Source organism: Manacus vitellinus, unplaced genomic scaffold, assembly GCF_001715985.3.
Source record: "Manacus vitellinus isolate BGI_N305 unplaced genomic scaffold, ASM171598v3 scaffold_2_pilon, whole genome shotgun sequence".
NCBI classification, from domain to species: domain Eukaryota; kingdom Metazoa; phylum Chordata; class Aves; order Passeriformes; family Pipridae; genus Manacus; species Manacus vitellinus.
The window spans coordinates 28,457,775-28,471,728 of NW_021940208.1; the positions used below are offsets into that span (position 1 = coordinate 28,457,775).

Genomic DNA, 13,954 nt, shown 5'->3' on the forward strand with positions numbered 1-13,954 from the left:
CAGAGCAGAAGCCTCTTGCTTTTCTTTTTGCTCTTCTGCTGGCTAATGTTGAGTAGCTGCATGAACCATTATAGAAGCATTATAATGCCTTTTTCTGTTTATTACTTGTTCTGTGGTTACAGGACTTTATTTTAAAGACTTTTAATTTGTCATCCTTAAACAAAATTTTGAAATTAGGATCCAAACAGGCATACTGGAAAGCAGTGTAGGTGATACTGTTAACGGCAAACTCTTAAAAAGAAATTAGTCTCTTGAAGTGTTCCTTTCCACTATTTTGCTATTTGCATTGAGTGGTATGAGTGGAGAAGAGCTTCAACAGTCACATAAAACTTAGGTGAAGAAAGCATGTTCTTGCAGCAGTTGTTCTCTGGAGTTACTTCATATATACTTCTCATACTATCAATAGTAGATAATCCAGCTTTCTCAAAGAATGCTGGATATCTGGTAGTCCTGTTCTTGGAAGGCTTCCAGACGTGCTCTGGGGGAGGTATGAAGTTAAGGAACAGAGATTTAATCATATGAGTAGCTCAATCTTGTACATAATCATGGGCCTAACAAACTCAGCTATTTATAATGACTAAAATTAACGAGTGTGATGACATGCTCCATTTTTTCAGTTCTTTGCATCGGGTTGAATGTAGTCATGGGATAAATGAGTATTTTTATGAACTGGGAGTGAAGTAATCTTTATAGTATTGTTTTCACAGATTTATAACCCCTTCCCCCATTTTTAAAAGTTCCACTTGCAGAACAATATTCAGAATTGAAAAAAACAAATTATTTACTCTAGGAATTCCTTCTCATCAGGCTGCTGGAGATTATTAGTGGGTTTTATTGTGCAGTTGTCTTCACAATGCATAATTTTATTAACTCTTAGCTAGTCCTTAAGCAAATATTGCAGTTGTAATCCATATTTCTGTGAGTAATCATTTTGAAATTGTTGAGCCTGTATAAATGATGAGCAATATGGCTAGACCTGAGGACAGAATTCCTGCTAGCATTGATCTGGAAAATTAATGAGTACAAATTAATATTTTCATCTGTGTACTGAAACTTACTAGTTCTGCGGTATTGTGCACATTGCTGCTCTGAGTAGCACTGACAGTCAGGTTTTTACTCTGTTCCAGCAAACCTGTTTAGGAAGTTTAGGTGCTCTTGCATTTAATGTCTTGACAAAACAGTTGTAAGGAAAATGAAGGTTCTAGTTTGAGCTATTGTTCTTTTCTAGTTCAGCCATGTTCTCTTCTTCTCCTGGCAGTAATGGTAACAGCAGTAGCTGGAGCAGTCTTGGTTTAGAAGGGGATATGTATGAGGAGAATTTATCCTTTCCAACATCAGACAGGTTGGTTGAGTTGAGAAATATAAACCAGCTGGGTTCTTCATAATTAATGCATGAAATAATCATTTTGGAAAGTAAAAATACAGTGCATTTTTTATGCTGATACATTATTCACACTCTTGTCGCTTAATCACAATATGATTTTTTCATTAATTAATCCATCCTGAATGATTAAATTTTGCTGTGCTAAACTGAGGAATGTGTTCTGCTTGCAAAATGAAAGGTCCCTTTTCTGCATGTTCCTGCCTGCAGTTTTACAGGTCTTTAGATATACTTTTCTTTCATGCAAACTAGAGCTTGCTTCCTACAGGATTTCTTTTTTTTTATTATTTAGTTTGTGTAAACTTTCAAAATTGCTTAGTAATTGATTTTTAATAGAACACTTACGACTTACAGCTTTAAGTAACCTATAACTATTCATAACTGTGACATAAGATGGTTCAACTTTTTCACATATGAAGCAAAACTATTAAAATCAATGTTTAGTTCTTATTTTTAAATATCTTCATGTTACAATCCTTTTTAACACCCTTCTCTTGTTTCTCTCTTCTCATTTTTTTAAGTGTGAAGTAGATGATAAATCTGTTTCCATCATGGAATGGTTTGAGAAGCAAAGCTTCTTTTCATGATCACTCCTTATTTCTTTTATGATCTTCCTGTCCTTTAACCTTCATACAGTCTTAGGATTTACTACATTTATTGTGCATATATTGGATTGTATTTGTATTTTTGTTTGGTTTTTTTTTTTAAATACAGTGATGGAACAGAAGATAAAGATGAAGATTCCAAGGATGCTGTAGAAGGTAATGTCAGTTCCAGCATATAGTACTGTTCTTGTCCTGTGCACTCTACGTTAGTTATTTTATTCTTTGCTTTTGTAGTCTGCAAAACAAGGTGACAACCCTATTACCCCTATTCATCATAATGGATGTCAGCCAAGTGTCAGAATGTATTCGTAGATTAATACCCTACATACACCTCTTAATGCATTGAAATTTACAGCCTTTGGAAAATGCTAGTTTCTGATGTTCACATGAGCTTAATAACATAAGGTAGGGAACTCTGATCAGCTTGTTGAAAACATAAATTTATACGCATAGAATAACTTCTCTTTAAAAAAACTTTTTAAAAGAAGTGTAACTAGTTTTTAAAATAAAGGAGCCGTGGGAATCATCTGCATGGCTGTGTTCGAGATGCTGAAGAAGTTATTCAGACTGGACACATTAACCTTGGAAGAGAGTCATGGGAAACAATGAAAAAACTTGAATTCGATGCCTTTGCTATATTCTCTTTCTTCTTAGTGAAGTATAAAATGGAGTTTGTCCAGAATCTTGTTACAGCTTTGTGGCTTGAAGATCTCTGTGCTCTGGTTCCAGTCTGATTGCCAAAGGTTGTTAACTCACATGAAAACAGCTTGCATGAATACATGAATACACAGTGTATGAGTGGGGTTTTAAAATGAGCTGATATTAGAGCAAGTTGTAATAGAGCTCTTCTTTGTATTGGGTATTTTCTGAAGATGAAATAAGCATTTCAAGAAACTTCTCCTACTTGCTTACAGAGGATATTTGACCATGTTGCACATATTCAAATAGTCTTGATGTAAGCAGAAAGATGTGTGGGGTTTTGTGGGGTTGTTTGTTTGTTTTTATTTTTGTTGTGTTTTTTCCCCTCCTTTAAAGCTCCTGGAAAAATGTATATAAATGAACAACATATCTTAATTTTATTAAATCGGATGTGACTGTAGGGTTATAATAAAATAAAATTAAATTATTGAGCGTTTTACCTCAGAATAATTATAATTAAAATCTGTTCTGTAGGTTTAATCTAGTTTATCAATATACCATTGCTTTCTTTTGGTCTCAGCTTTAAAGAGTTTCAACATCTCAAATATTCAAATTGCTCCATTAGAATAGTACTTGGTTTTTTTCATTTACACAGTTTAGGTGTCACCTACTCTCTATAGTGCAACAGGCTGATCTGTATTCTAGTGAAATTTTTCTAGCTTAATCTCTTCACCATCTCACTACTGTTTTGCAAAAGCTCTTTCTGTTACTGTCGTTGTAGGACCATTTAAATAGTGTGCTAGGTAGAAAACGTTTGTTTTCTTGTACGTTTGGAAGTTCTGTTTGTGTCATACCTGAAAATGTCTGGCTTTTTCTAAGGTGACTGTATCTTGTTCACCAAAGAATTTGAAACAAAGCCTTGTTATTACCAAATGTACATCTATTTTATAAAAGTAAAAAACATACCAAAATTTCCCAGCAATACATTACCACAATGCTTTCCATCCACTAAGTGTCATAATTATTTTTTTTAATGATTGGTTCTTTCCTTTATCCACTACAAACACACTTCGATTTGACAGTTCCACTAGTTAATTTTATCTCTCTTTTACTTTCCGAGGGAATCTGTTTCAACTTGCTTGACTTTGCCATTTGGGAATTGAGCCTTATGTACCGCAATTTTCATAACCTTGATTGGAAGAGTAGTGAGATGGCAGTAAACTGAACATGAATGTATGTTTTTGTTGCAAATATGTCCCATTCTTCTAGAGAGTCAAGTTCAGTAGTCTGAAAGTAGAGACTTCAAGAATAACTTGGAGAGCGCTATGTACATGCTTAGTTGTTTCTGAGAGTGTGACAAAGGATCACTCTCTGGTAGCTGGATACAGCAACTCAGTGTGGTAACAAAGGATAACAATGCTGTAGTTCATAAGTGTTCCTAGCACAGCTACTCCTCCTGTGTTAATACTGTGTTAATTTTTGGAACTTAAGATATAAAAAGGTGTTGAAAAATTGAACGTGCCTCAGTAAAACCATCAGTATATTTTGGAAAAACTCAGAGGCAGTCTGACCAGTACGGGAAAGAATTCTGAAATATACACTTTTTAGGCATGACAAAAAATAGCAACTGGAAATGTAAGTAACTGATGGACCATGTGAGAACCATTGCTGTTTAGTTTGTAAAAGGCTGTGTTAAATTCCTTGTCATTTGGAATATACATTATAGTTTAGATATCTTGTAATACTCAGCTATGTTTGCACACAGTTGTAAATGGGATAAACAGTACTTCGTTATGTGAAAGTACTGGAACACTTCAGACCAGCATGGTTTTTTTCTTCCGTATTATCTGTGTGTACTAAATTGAGATTTTTAAGATAGTAGAGTCTATAAACAGTGAACTACAGAGATTTTTTGAAACAAAGCTACAGATTTAATGATTTTATTTTTAACCGTTAGGTTTGGAGCAAATCCGAAAGACTTTATCAATAGCGAATATTGATCTGGAACGAAATCTAGTGGACCCACAGCTCAGAGCAGTGCTCCAGTGGCTGGCAGCTTCTGAAACGGAGGTTTCTGATCTTCACTTCCGTGACACTGCCTCAAGGGAATTTGTCTTTGTGAGTATTCAGGTTTGATGGGTGGTGGGAAAGGGAAAGGATTATCTGGACTTCCGTTGGCTGGTACACCAGCCGCTACTACTTCATTTGCTATTCACTGTTGAGGAAAATCATTTAAATCCTGAGAGATCAAAATGGAGCAGCCTGGTTAGGCTGTGTATATATACCATACGTAAACCAGTATTATCAAAGCTGAGTTAGCTTGTTTCACCAGTGGTTTACTCAAAAAAGGATACAATTACAGCATTTTTATTTGAAAAAACAAAATTTGGTGAAAATTGTATTTTTTCAAGCATTTTTTAACTTAGTGTTTACTTGTCTATAAATTGAATCTTTGTGAGAACTTGGTCATGCAAATTAATTTATCACTTAATATGTTCTGCCTAGGGGTTTTTTTTGCTAGCAAAGACATGTTTTATTGTTAGAAAAAAATTTAGTTTCTGAGTTAATATATTAAGTATGTCTTTATTCTGTAAGCAACTGAAACCAAAGCTATTAAGAAAGAAGGCTCAATAAGATTGCTTTGGTCTTAGGTAACTTAATTTTGGTTTTATAGATCAAATTTAATGTGACCCAAAAGAAAGCGTAACTTAGGCTTTAGCAATTTGTGTCTCTTTGGGAAGGCTCAATATTTTGGTATGCATATTGTCCTGAGTATTTCCATCACAAACATATAAGAGGAACTTATTCCCATAAAATCATCACAGTTATTCTTCTGTGGCTGCACACCAAACTGCATGTGATAATCTGGAATTTATTACATTCAGCATATATTTTTAATTTTCTACCGAGGAATTACTGTAATATTACCTGACTATTGAAAGGCTAACTTAATATATATAGAGGCATTGTCTCTAATGGTGAGGTTCATAGAACAATAAATTATCAAAGATTTATGTTTTATGATCTGGTAATATGAAAAAGCATTAATGTGATGCCATTAGTATGGTTTTAATAATTAAGATCTCGGCAAAACCAACTTAACGTGCATATCAGTATATTAAGGGAGGAAAAGCTTGTTCTCACTTCTGAAATTTAGTATTGAGTCTTCAGCTTGGTGCTTTCCAAAGCTCACATCATCATTTCAGGAGAAAAGGGGAGTGACTCGGAAGTAGAAGTCAGTATGACAAAACAGACTCCCAAACTTAGATGGATACGTGCACCTATGGTGCTTAGTTACTGTAGACTTAAGAGTGTGAAAGGTATCTAGTGGCCAGTCAAGATCATACCTGGTCTGAAATTTCCTGAGACTGGCTTTTCCCTTTCTGGCCCACAGAGACAGTGACGATTTGAGGATGGTTTTTTTGCCTGTGTAACTGTGTGGTATGTGTGTTTGATTTGAGATTAGGAAGTTTTTATTTGAAAGAACCCAGAAAATTAGGAAATGTTTTTTGGGCATGTAGAAATATATCCCCTATACTCCTTTCTCTGGAGCTTGGTATGTTTGATTTAGAACTATTTCAGGAATATGCTTTGTTGTACGGTAGTTCTGACACTTAGAGTGGACTTCATGCTTTCATAAACTAGAACGCAGTTTGAGAATACTTTTCTCCATTTTTATGTATTTGAAATTGTTTGTTTTAATCCTTACATTTATATGTTCTTCTCTGTTATGGTTTATAAGTGCCTTAACACAAAAAAGGAAATTCTTCACTTTTTCTGTTCTGACATGCCTGGCCCAGCGTTCCCTGAAGTTTTTTTGACGAGACTGAGTTGGGATTACGATCTTTCTTACCTCATGAGTTTTTTTGCCATCTTTTGAAGATCTGTTTATCTATTTCATGCTTGTTGTATGCAGTGTTGTATGCAAATATTCAGGCAGGATAGTAGTAGGACCCACAAGTGTTAATTTTATTTTGTGTGTGTGAGAGACCTGTGTCTTACACTGCAACATGATACATAAGCCACAAAGTAGATGGTTGGTGCCTATTTTTTTAATTTTCCCTCAAGTGTTTCATTCTTCTGCCAGCTCTGAGTTAATAGGTTTCAAAGTTGTGATGCTATGATTTGAACCAATGCTGAAAGACACACAGGAAATGTATTATTAGTTGGCTCTGTGTCTGAGCATCACTCCAGCTGCCTTAATAAGAGAATATACTGAGAAGAGCACTCTGGAAAACAGTAGTGTCTGTTATGTATGCACTTCTAAAAAATGATAATATTTTCCTACTTGACACTTCAGTCATAAATTGATACTGAGTTGACACCTGAAGATAAGGCGTAAGACCTTCAGGCAGGCTGTACAGCAGGCTGTAGTCATGCAGTCCTGAAAATGCTATGGTAGTTAATTGTTTCACTTAATTTTATAGACTATTTTTAGCTCTCCAGATTCAGTTATGTTAAAAGAAATTGAAATCCTGTTTCCCTCCCCGGGGACAGGGAAGGATTACCTGTTTTTTATTCCATCCCATTTCCCAATTGGAATGATCTCTGACCCAGACTGAGGGGTTTTAAGTTAAAAACAGTCTTTCCGAGTTCTGTCTCTTGTAAAGCAGAGCAAGCACCTGCAGAGGGCGCTGCAGCCCAGCAGGAAACGAAACCAGCCCCCGATGTGCTGGTCCCTGGCCAGCTGTGGGCTTTGGGGCAGCTCATGGGTACCTTGGGAAGTTACCTCAGTTATGTGGGGAATGAACCCGGGCTTTAGATTACACTGAAAACAGTAATTTTCAATATAAGCAGTTGGTGAGTTCTGGAAGGGAGAAAAGGCTGGTCACAGCAGGGTAACGAACCACTGGCGTGATGTGACTGTATAAAAGGCAAAAATACTCCTGGCATGTATCAGGCAAGGTATTACTTGCTGCATCTTGGTATGAACTCTTACTTAAGGGTACATGTTATGCTCAGCAAAGCAGAAAGAAGTTAAATACCTATGTATGAAACAAAATATATTTGTTATGAACGATAACAAGAAACCAGCAAATTAGAGTAGATGGTTCTTGACTTCTTTGAGAAGCCTGGCAATGTGGATATGCAAGTGCCTGGATTGAAAAAAAACATGTATATTCAGTTTTCATTCAGACCTTACCTTTTAAGATTCCTGTTTTGAGTAAACTTTAATATTTCAGTTGTCCAACAGTAAGAAACAGATTATTCATCTAAAGAAAGAGTGAGATTAATTTTTGAACTCTAAATTAAAATTTAGGTGCCATTTCTTTAGTTTTACCATGGTGGAATCTTCTTTGGACAAAAGTTTTATAATGTATTTGCTGAAGTAGATATTTGGACATTAGCCAAATTTTCCTCTGGCAGAGGAAAGAAAAATGACCATTATTTTATAAACCAACAAACATAATTTACAAAATTGCATGTTTTAGACTATAAAACTCTTATTTCCTGTGCTCTCCTTTAAAATTCACAGAAACAGCTACAGATTTCAGGCTCTTTTTTTGTAGAGAAGATGTCTTCTTTTTTTCCACTGCAAAAAAGTTTCAAGGTTTCAGAATAAATTGTGCTCAGTATTAGAGAGGATCTTTTTTTACTTGTTCAAGTCAATTGTTTACTCAAGAAGTTAATTGTTTTATACATGTCTTTATGCCCACATTCTTTCCATCAGTTCCATCACCTGCCTTCTTGCAGGTGGAACATCATCTAGATGAAGAAACAGGGAAAGATTGTCTTCCTTTGCATTTTTAATAGAATTTTATATTGCGATCTGACAGGTCTCATAGTAGAAACTTTACGATTTTTTAATTTCAAAGCTGTGAAAGATAATTCTCTAAACACTGTTTATAACTTTCTTTAAACTTAATATATAGAATATCATGGTAGGGACTATAAAAGACCATAAAAATCTACAGTTCCAAAGAGTAAGTAGAGCGTTTAAACTGTGTTTACTAAATGCAGCATTGACAGGTGTCCAGAAAGCTACAGAGAATAAAGTTTGTTTGTGTGGGTGTTAGGTGTTTTGATTTTTTGATTTTTTTGTTTTGTTTTGTTTTTTGTTTTAACTAGAAGTTGTTTGGTTTTTTTACTCCTAGGCAAACTGGCAAATTCATTCTTCCCTTAGGGTAGGCTTTCTTACATACATAGTTGAGCTTGTCACATAAGCAATGGAAGATTTTTTTGCTTGGACCCTGGGCAAAAAAAAAATGTTTTCAGTTACACTGATCTCTGCTCCTGAATGGTAGTTTAACTTAATTGTCACCTTTCCTCTTCCCCAAGATGTTATAATTTCCCAACTGTGAAGACACTGTTTTCATTTAGGGTAGCGTCTGTGCCATCCGAACCACACTATATGTTGTGAAAGGAAAATCCACATCCTTCTATTAAGACTGAGTTTTGTCTTTTTATATGTGCATTATTGGCATGGGAGGGGTGGCAGCGTCTTAATCTTGTGTTCAGAATTTCCTGTTTTCTGCAGTCTTGATGAACCACAGCCCTCATACCTGTGGCACCACATAATTTGAAAATGTTGCTCCCTCCAGAAGAAAGTTTTGTGAAAACTACCCTAAAGAGAAGTGCCTGGTTCTTGCGGAAGTTTTTGTTTTTATAGATGCGGGGATAAAGATTAACTCATTACAACTGATCTCTTATGACCTAATGTTTCAAGAATAACTTCTGTAACTGTTCATCAGGATGTCCCAGTCAAAATATTTTGTTTTGTGTTGCTCTGTCTCCCCTTCAGCTTTCCAGAAGACTGCAAGAAAGAGATTGGAAAGTTGGAGATCTCTTGCAAGCAGTGCTGAAATATTGTGAAATGATAGAGAAGGCATCTGATGGAGAGCAAGCTCTAAATAAGTCTTTTGTTGGTTGGCTTCTGGAAAATATCTGAAAAATCCAAAGATGCAACATCCTTCATTCCTCTTTTGAAAGGAGATAGAAAGAACACAGATATGTAAACTAAAATTCAACTAGTGAATGTTTAAGTAATAGTCAGCAATTAAAAGACTTTGAGGTGAAAGTCAAAATAGCTGTGCTGTGCTTTGTGATACTGTGCACATGGTATGTTTATTCAGTCTGTAATCGGTATTGTCCACTCACGCATAACTTGTATTTACTGCTGTGTTCAGACCATTGAAATATTTATGAAAGTATCCCTTGTCTATGATAGTAGTTCAGAGGAGGCAGTCTCAGGCATGATATTTAGGATTCCCACTGTGCCAGGATAGCTCCTTTTTCCACTCCTGTATGTGCTATATTCACAGTGTGACTAAGAGCACTGATTTCTGCAAGGATCTGTTCTGGAATACTGTGCTCTAGACAATGGAAAACATTACCAATCTTGGCCAGGCCTTACGTGCCCAAGAGCACCATAGAGCTGATAAATTCTAGTAGAAGGGCAGAGTGAGTAGTTAAACATAATTTCGTGCATAATTCTTCAGCAAGATTTCCTGCAGCTTTCCAATCAAATTTAAAATGCTAAATTTTTTACTGACGCTTTTTGTATGCAGATACTTCTATGACAGTAATTCTATGTCAAAGAATTTGTACTTTAGTCTCTCACACAGATGTGGTAAAAGTAGCAGATAGAAATTTATGAGGATTTTGGCTGTCTTTTTGACTAGTTTTAATTCTTTGTTTCTTAGCAGTCACATATGAATTTTCAGTAATAAAGACAGTTTTGTTACTCAGTGAGCACATAAGCATTTAGCAAAGAAAGCTAATTAAAACGTAAAGGGGAAATTTCTTGCAAATGGATTTTTCATTTTTGTTAACTACCTTCACTGAATTTTTTTTAAAGGGACTTTTAATCAAATGTTTTTAGCAGTCTCATCAGGTTTCTCACCAGTGCTGCTGACTTGCCTTTCTGTCTGAAGGGAAATCTGGACCTTTACATACTCCGTAGTTTGAAAATGTTTTTTGGGTTTTGTTTTTTTATATATCCTTTGAGAGAAAAAGACACGTGCTGGTAATTACAAGGTTGCCACATGAAACCTACAAAAGTATCATAGAGCCTTACTTATTTTGGATGAACAAAAAAACTCTTTAAGGCTTTTTCACAGGAAAATAGACTGTTGATATGATGCACAAGTTTGTTATCCCAAACAAGGAGAGAGAGATGGTCTCTAAATCTATTCCTGAATTTGAATGGTGTATGTACAATTCTGATTTCTCCTACCCCATGAATTACTATGAGGTGTCACACTGGTAAACTCAAGAGCACACTCCTTGTAATGTCTTTGTGTTTCAGGAGGGCATTACACTACCCTGTTTTTAGAGATCTGGTTTGTTTTTGTCCTCATTTGTCATCTGGAATTCTGCCTCTCTCACAGAACTAAAGATTTTGAATGTTTTTTATGTGCACATATGTGTGTACACACGTGTGCATACACAGGTATGTATGTATGTATATCTGTTTGTGTATGAGATCTCACCAATACGAACTTTAAATGCAAACTTTTGCCACTAAATTAAAATTCTGTTACGCTCATAGTTTTATTACCTCACTTTGCATATCATTTCACTGATAGAAAAATCTGTGTATGCCATGTGACAAAAAGACCAACAACTACTTCAGGGTCTTTTGTTACAGGTAATGTAATGCCAGGTGTCAGGAATGATTTTTCTTTAGAGCCCAAAGTAGGGTAGGTAAAGTTATCTTAATTCCTGTGTTTGGAGGATGGGCCTAGTAGCAAATATTTTTTAAGAATTGTACAAAAGTTATCTGGATTTTTTTTCCTCCTCCATCCCCATACTCCTTTCTTTTTTTTTAAGGTTGACTCTCAGTGTTGTTTTAGACAAAAATTTGAAACCATTCTTTGGCTGCAACATCTTCCCTAGTACAAATTTACTTACAAAATTGAAATACCAAAAAAATAAAATACTAAAAGCAATGCCTCAGGAGTAAGTTTTGCTCACCAAGTGGAATTTCAGGATATGAGGATACAGTAGTAATAGTAAAATGTTTCTGTACACGTCCAAATTGAGAAAGATATTGAAGGTATTGTGAATGTACAAAGCTGTACTCTTGGAAAAAAAAAAAACACGCAACAAAACACAACCAGCTAAACAACACCACAGGAACAACCATTTTTTAACTGATTTATTCAGTATGTTGGATTTTATAAAGTTGGTGTTTTTTCTTTCTAGTTACTTCTGTGGAGAAAGGCAGAAAATTGTGTGATTCCCAAAGCTTACAGCTATTCAGAAAGTTTAACGGACAATAGTTGCACTAAAAATTATTTTTATAAATGGAATCTTGTTTTCAGACTGGATCAAATATTTATGTAACTATTAATTGGTGTTATATTTAGGAACAACTTGTTATATTAGCCTCTGAGGAAAGTAGCATAGTTTCCAAATTTACATGAGAAAAATGTTGTAAAATACTTCATTTTTACTGGAAACAAGCAAATTGTTTTCTGTACCATTTTCTGTACAAATTGTTTTAAGTTTGTTCTGAGTGACTTGACTTTTCTCCTTGAGTATGAAATTAGGAAAGCATTAAACTAGCCTGGCAAAATTATTATAATTTAATAATTTTAATAATCTTTGGAAAACCTTACTCTGACTATATCTAACTGATGCTGTCTGCCATATTAGTGAGAAAGCTGTTCTTTGCTAATGAGAGTCTTAAATGATGCTTGCTGAGTTTATCTAAAACTCCTGACCACAGGTACAGAAGTGTAAGTGAAAACTGTAAAAACATGAAAGACCACATTCTGGTCCATTTAAAGCAGACAACTCTGCTTTGTAAACAAACATAAAAAGGTAGAGTTTATTTCATCTTACATTTTTTCTGTACGGGAAGCCCTGGTAATTTAATTTTTAAGTTGAGGAAAGTATATCCAATGATGTTATTGTTTCAGAAATCACCCAAACACTTCCATTTCTCAGAACACCAAATGTATTTATGAAGTGTTGGGATGCTTTGTTAGATTCTGTGGAAAAGAGCACTTTGAAAATAGTCCCTCTATAAATTAACAATTAAAAGTTGTCCATATTTAAAACAAGTTTAAACATTCAGAATGGGGTGCATAAATAAAAAAGAAGTATGCATAGAGCCTTAAAATCAAAAAACACTCAAACTCATATGCTAAAATTAAAGAGGATTTGCTGTCACATAATAAGGATGTGAAAATGTAGCTCAGACGGTGTACTTGAATGCAGTTTCTGTAGTATCTTTGTTCTTGGGTTTTAAAAGATTGTGTGAGCTTTTTAGAAAAAAGCCGACCAAAACCCAAAAACCCAGCAATCCACATTCCGAGACTAATTAGGTCTCTCAAGAATGGTATCAGATTTTAAATGTTACATTTTCCAATGTAACTTTGTCTGGGACCTTTTTGATGAACAGCCACATATTGTTGGAGATGGGAACACAATAAATAGTGAACATGGTCACCAGCGTAAACCCCTGTAGTTTTAGACAGTTGATTAGCAAATGAAAATACGAGATTCAGGAATGATTTTTAGTGTAAGAATTCTGGCTTTTCAGCAAGAACCTCTGCTGTCAAGCATTTACTGTACTTGAGCTCTGAAGTGGCAAGTACAGAGCCCAGCCACTGTAGTCACTTTATTTTGCACCATCTTTGTACATTCCTGTTGTATAGCTGGAGTTGTAGTTTTAGAGGGCCTTTGTTCTGTTTTAATGTCTGAATAGTATTTAATACTAAAGTTTATTATAATTTGCTGGAACTGCTGCTTATATGTGCAGTGTTACAGTAATTCACAGCCCAGTTAGTGATGCAGTTGTATACCAAAAGCAGTTTATATAACTATAAGTGTTTATGTAACTGTACTCAATGAATATGAAGGTCTTGTACTGTATAATGCTGACAAGTTTTGCCATTTCAGTAATTTAACTATATTCAGTTTTCAGATTATGAACTCCAGGTTGCACTAAATTTGTCCTTGTTTTAGCAGTGGCTTAAAATAAAACACATTTCACTGGCTTAGAGAGTGCTGTCGTTTCTTGTAAGTTCATGAAATATTATTTTTCTTTTCAACTAGCACAGCTAAGACTGGTCTTGGTCAGTGGTTGTGTAAAGTCCTTTGAAGAATGGTATAGTAATAATGTATCAGTAGATGGCATACTTCTTAAAGAAATAAATTGGTGTCTGGCAGGAAGTGAGACTGCTGTTCTCCTGTCTTTGGATTGAAAGGTAAACCCATCATTCTTCTTACATGCAGTAAAGTGTCACATGGACTCTAATCTCAACACACGTAGGATATAATAACTGGTCTACCTCAGCCTCATCTTGCCTGGAAGCTACGTTAAGAAGGTTGCCTTGATATTTCTGTGTAGACGGAGGTTGGACTTTGGCACCTTGTA

At 35.2% G+C, this 13,954-nt stretch overlaps 1 protein-coding gene across 1 annotated transcript in view; it reads left to right on the plus strand.

Moving 5' to 3' along the window:
- The window catches only part of AKAP11 (A-kinase anchoring protein 11), a 43,325-nt gene extending 29,748 nt beyond the window's left edge, over positions 1–13,577 (plus strand). Inside the window, exons 10-13 of the mRNA XM_025894997.2 lie at positions 1,259–1,342; positions 2,096–2,142; positions 4,583–4,743; positions 9,368–13,577. Coding sequence (XP_025750782.1) covers positions 1,259–1,342; positions 2,096–2,142; positions 4,583–4,743; positions 9,368–9,514 — 439 coding nt within the window. The 3' untranslated portion in view covers positions 9,515–13,577. The remainder of the gene's footprint in view (positions 1–1,258; positions 1,343–2,095; positions 2,143–4,582; positions 4,744–9,367) is intronic.
- Positions 13,578–13,954: the final 377 nt, after the last annotated feature.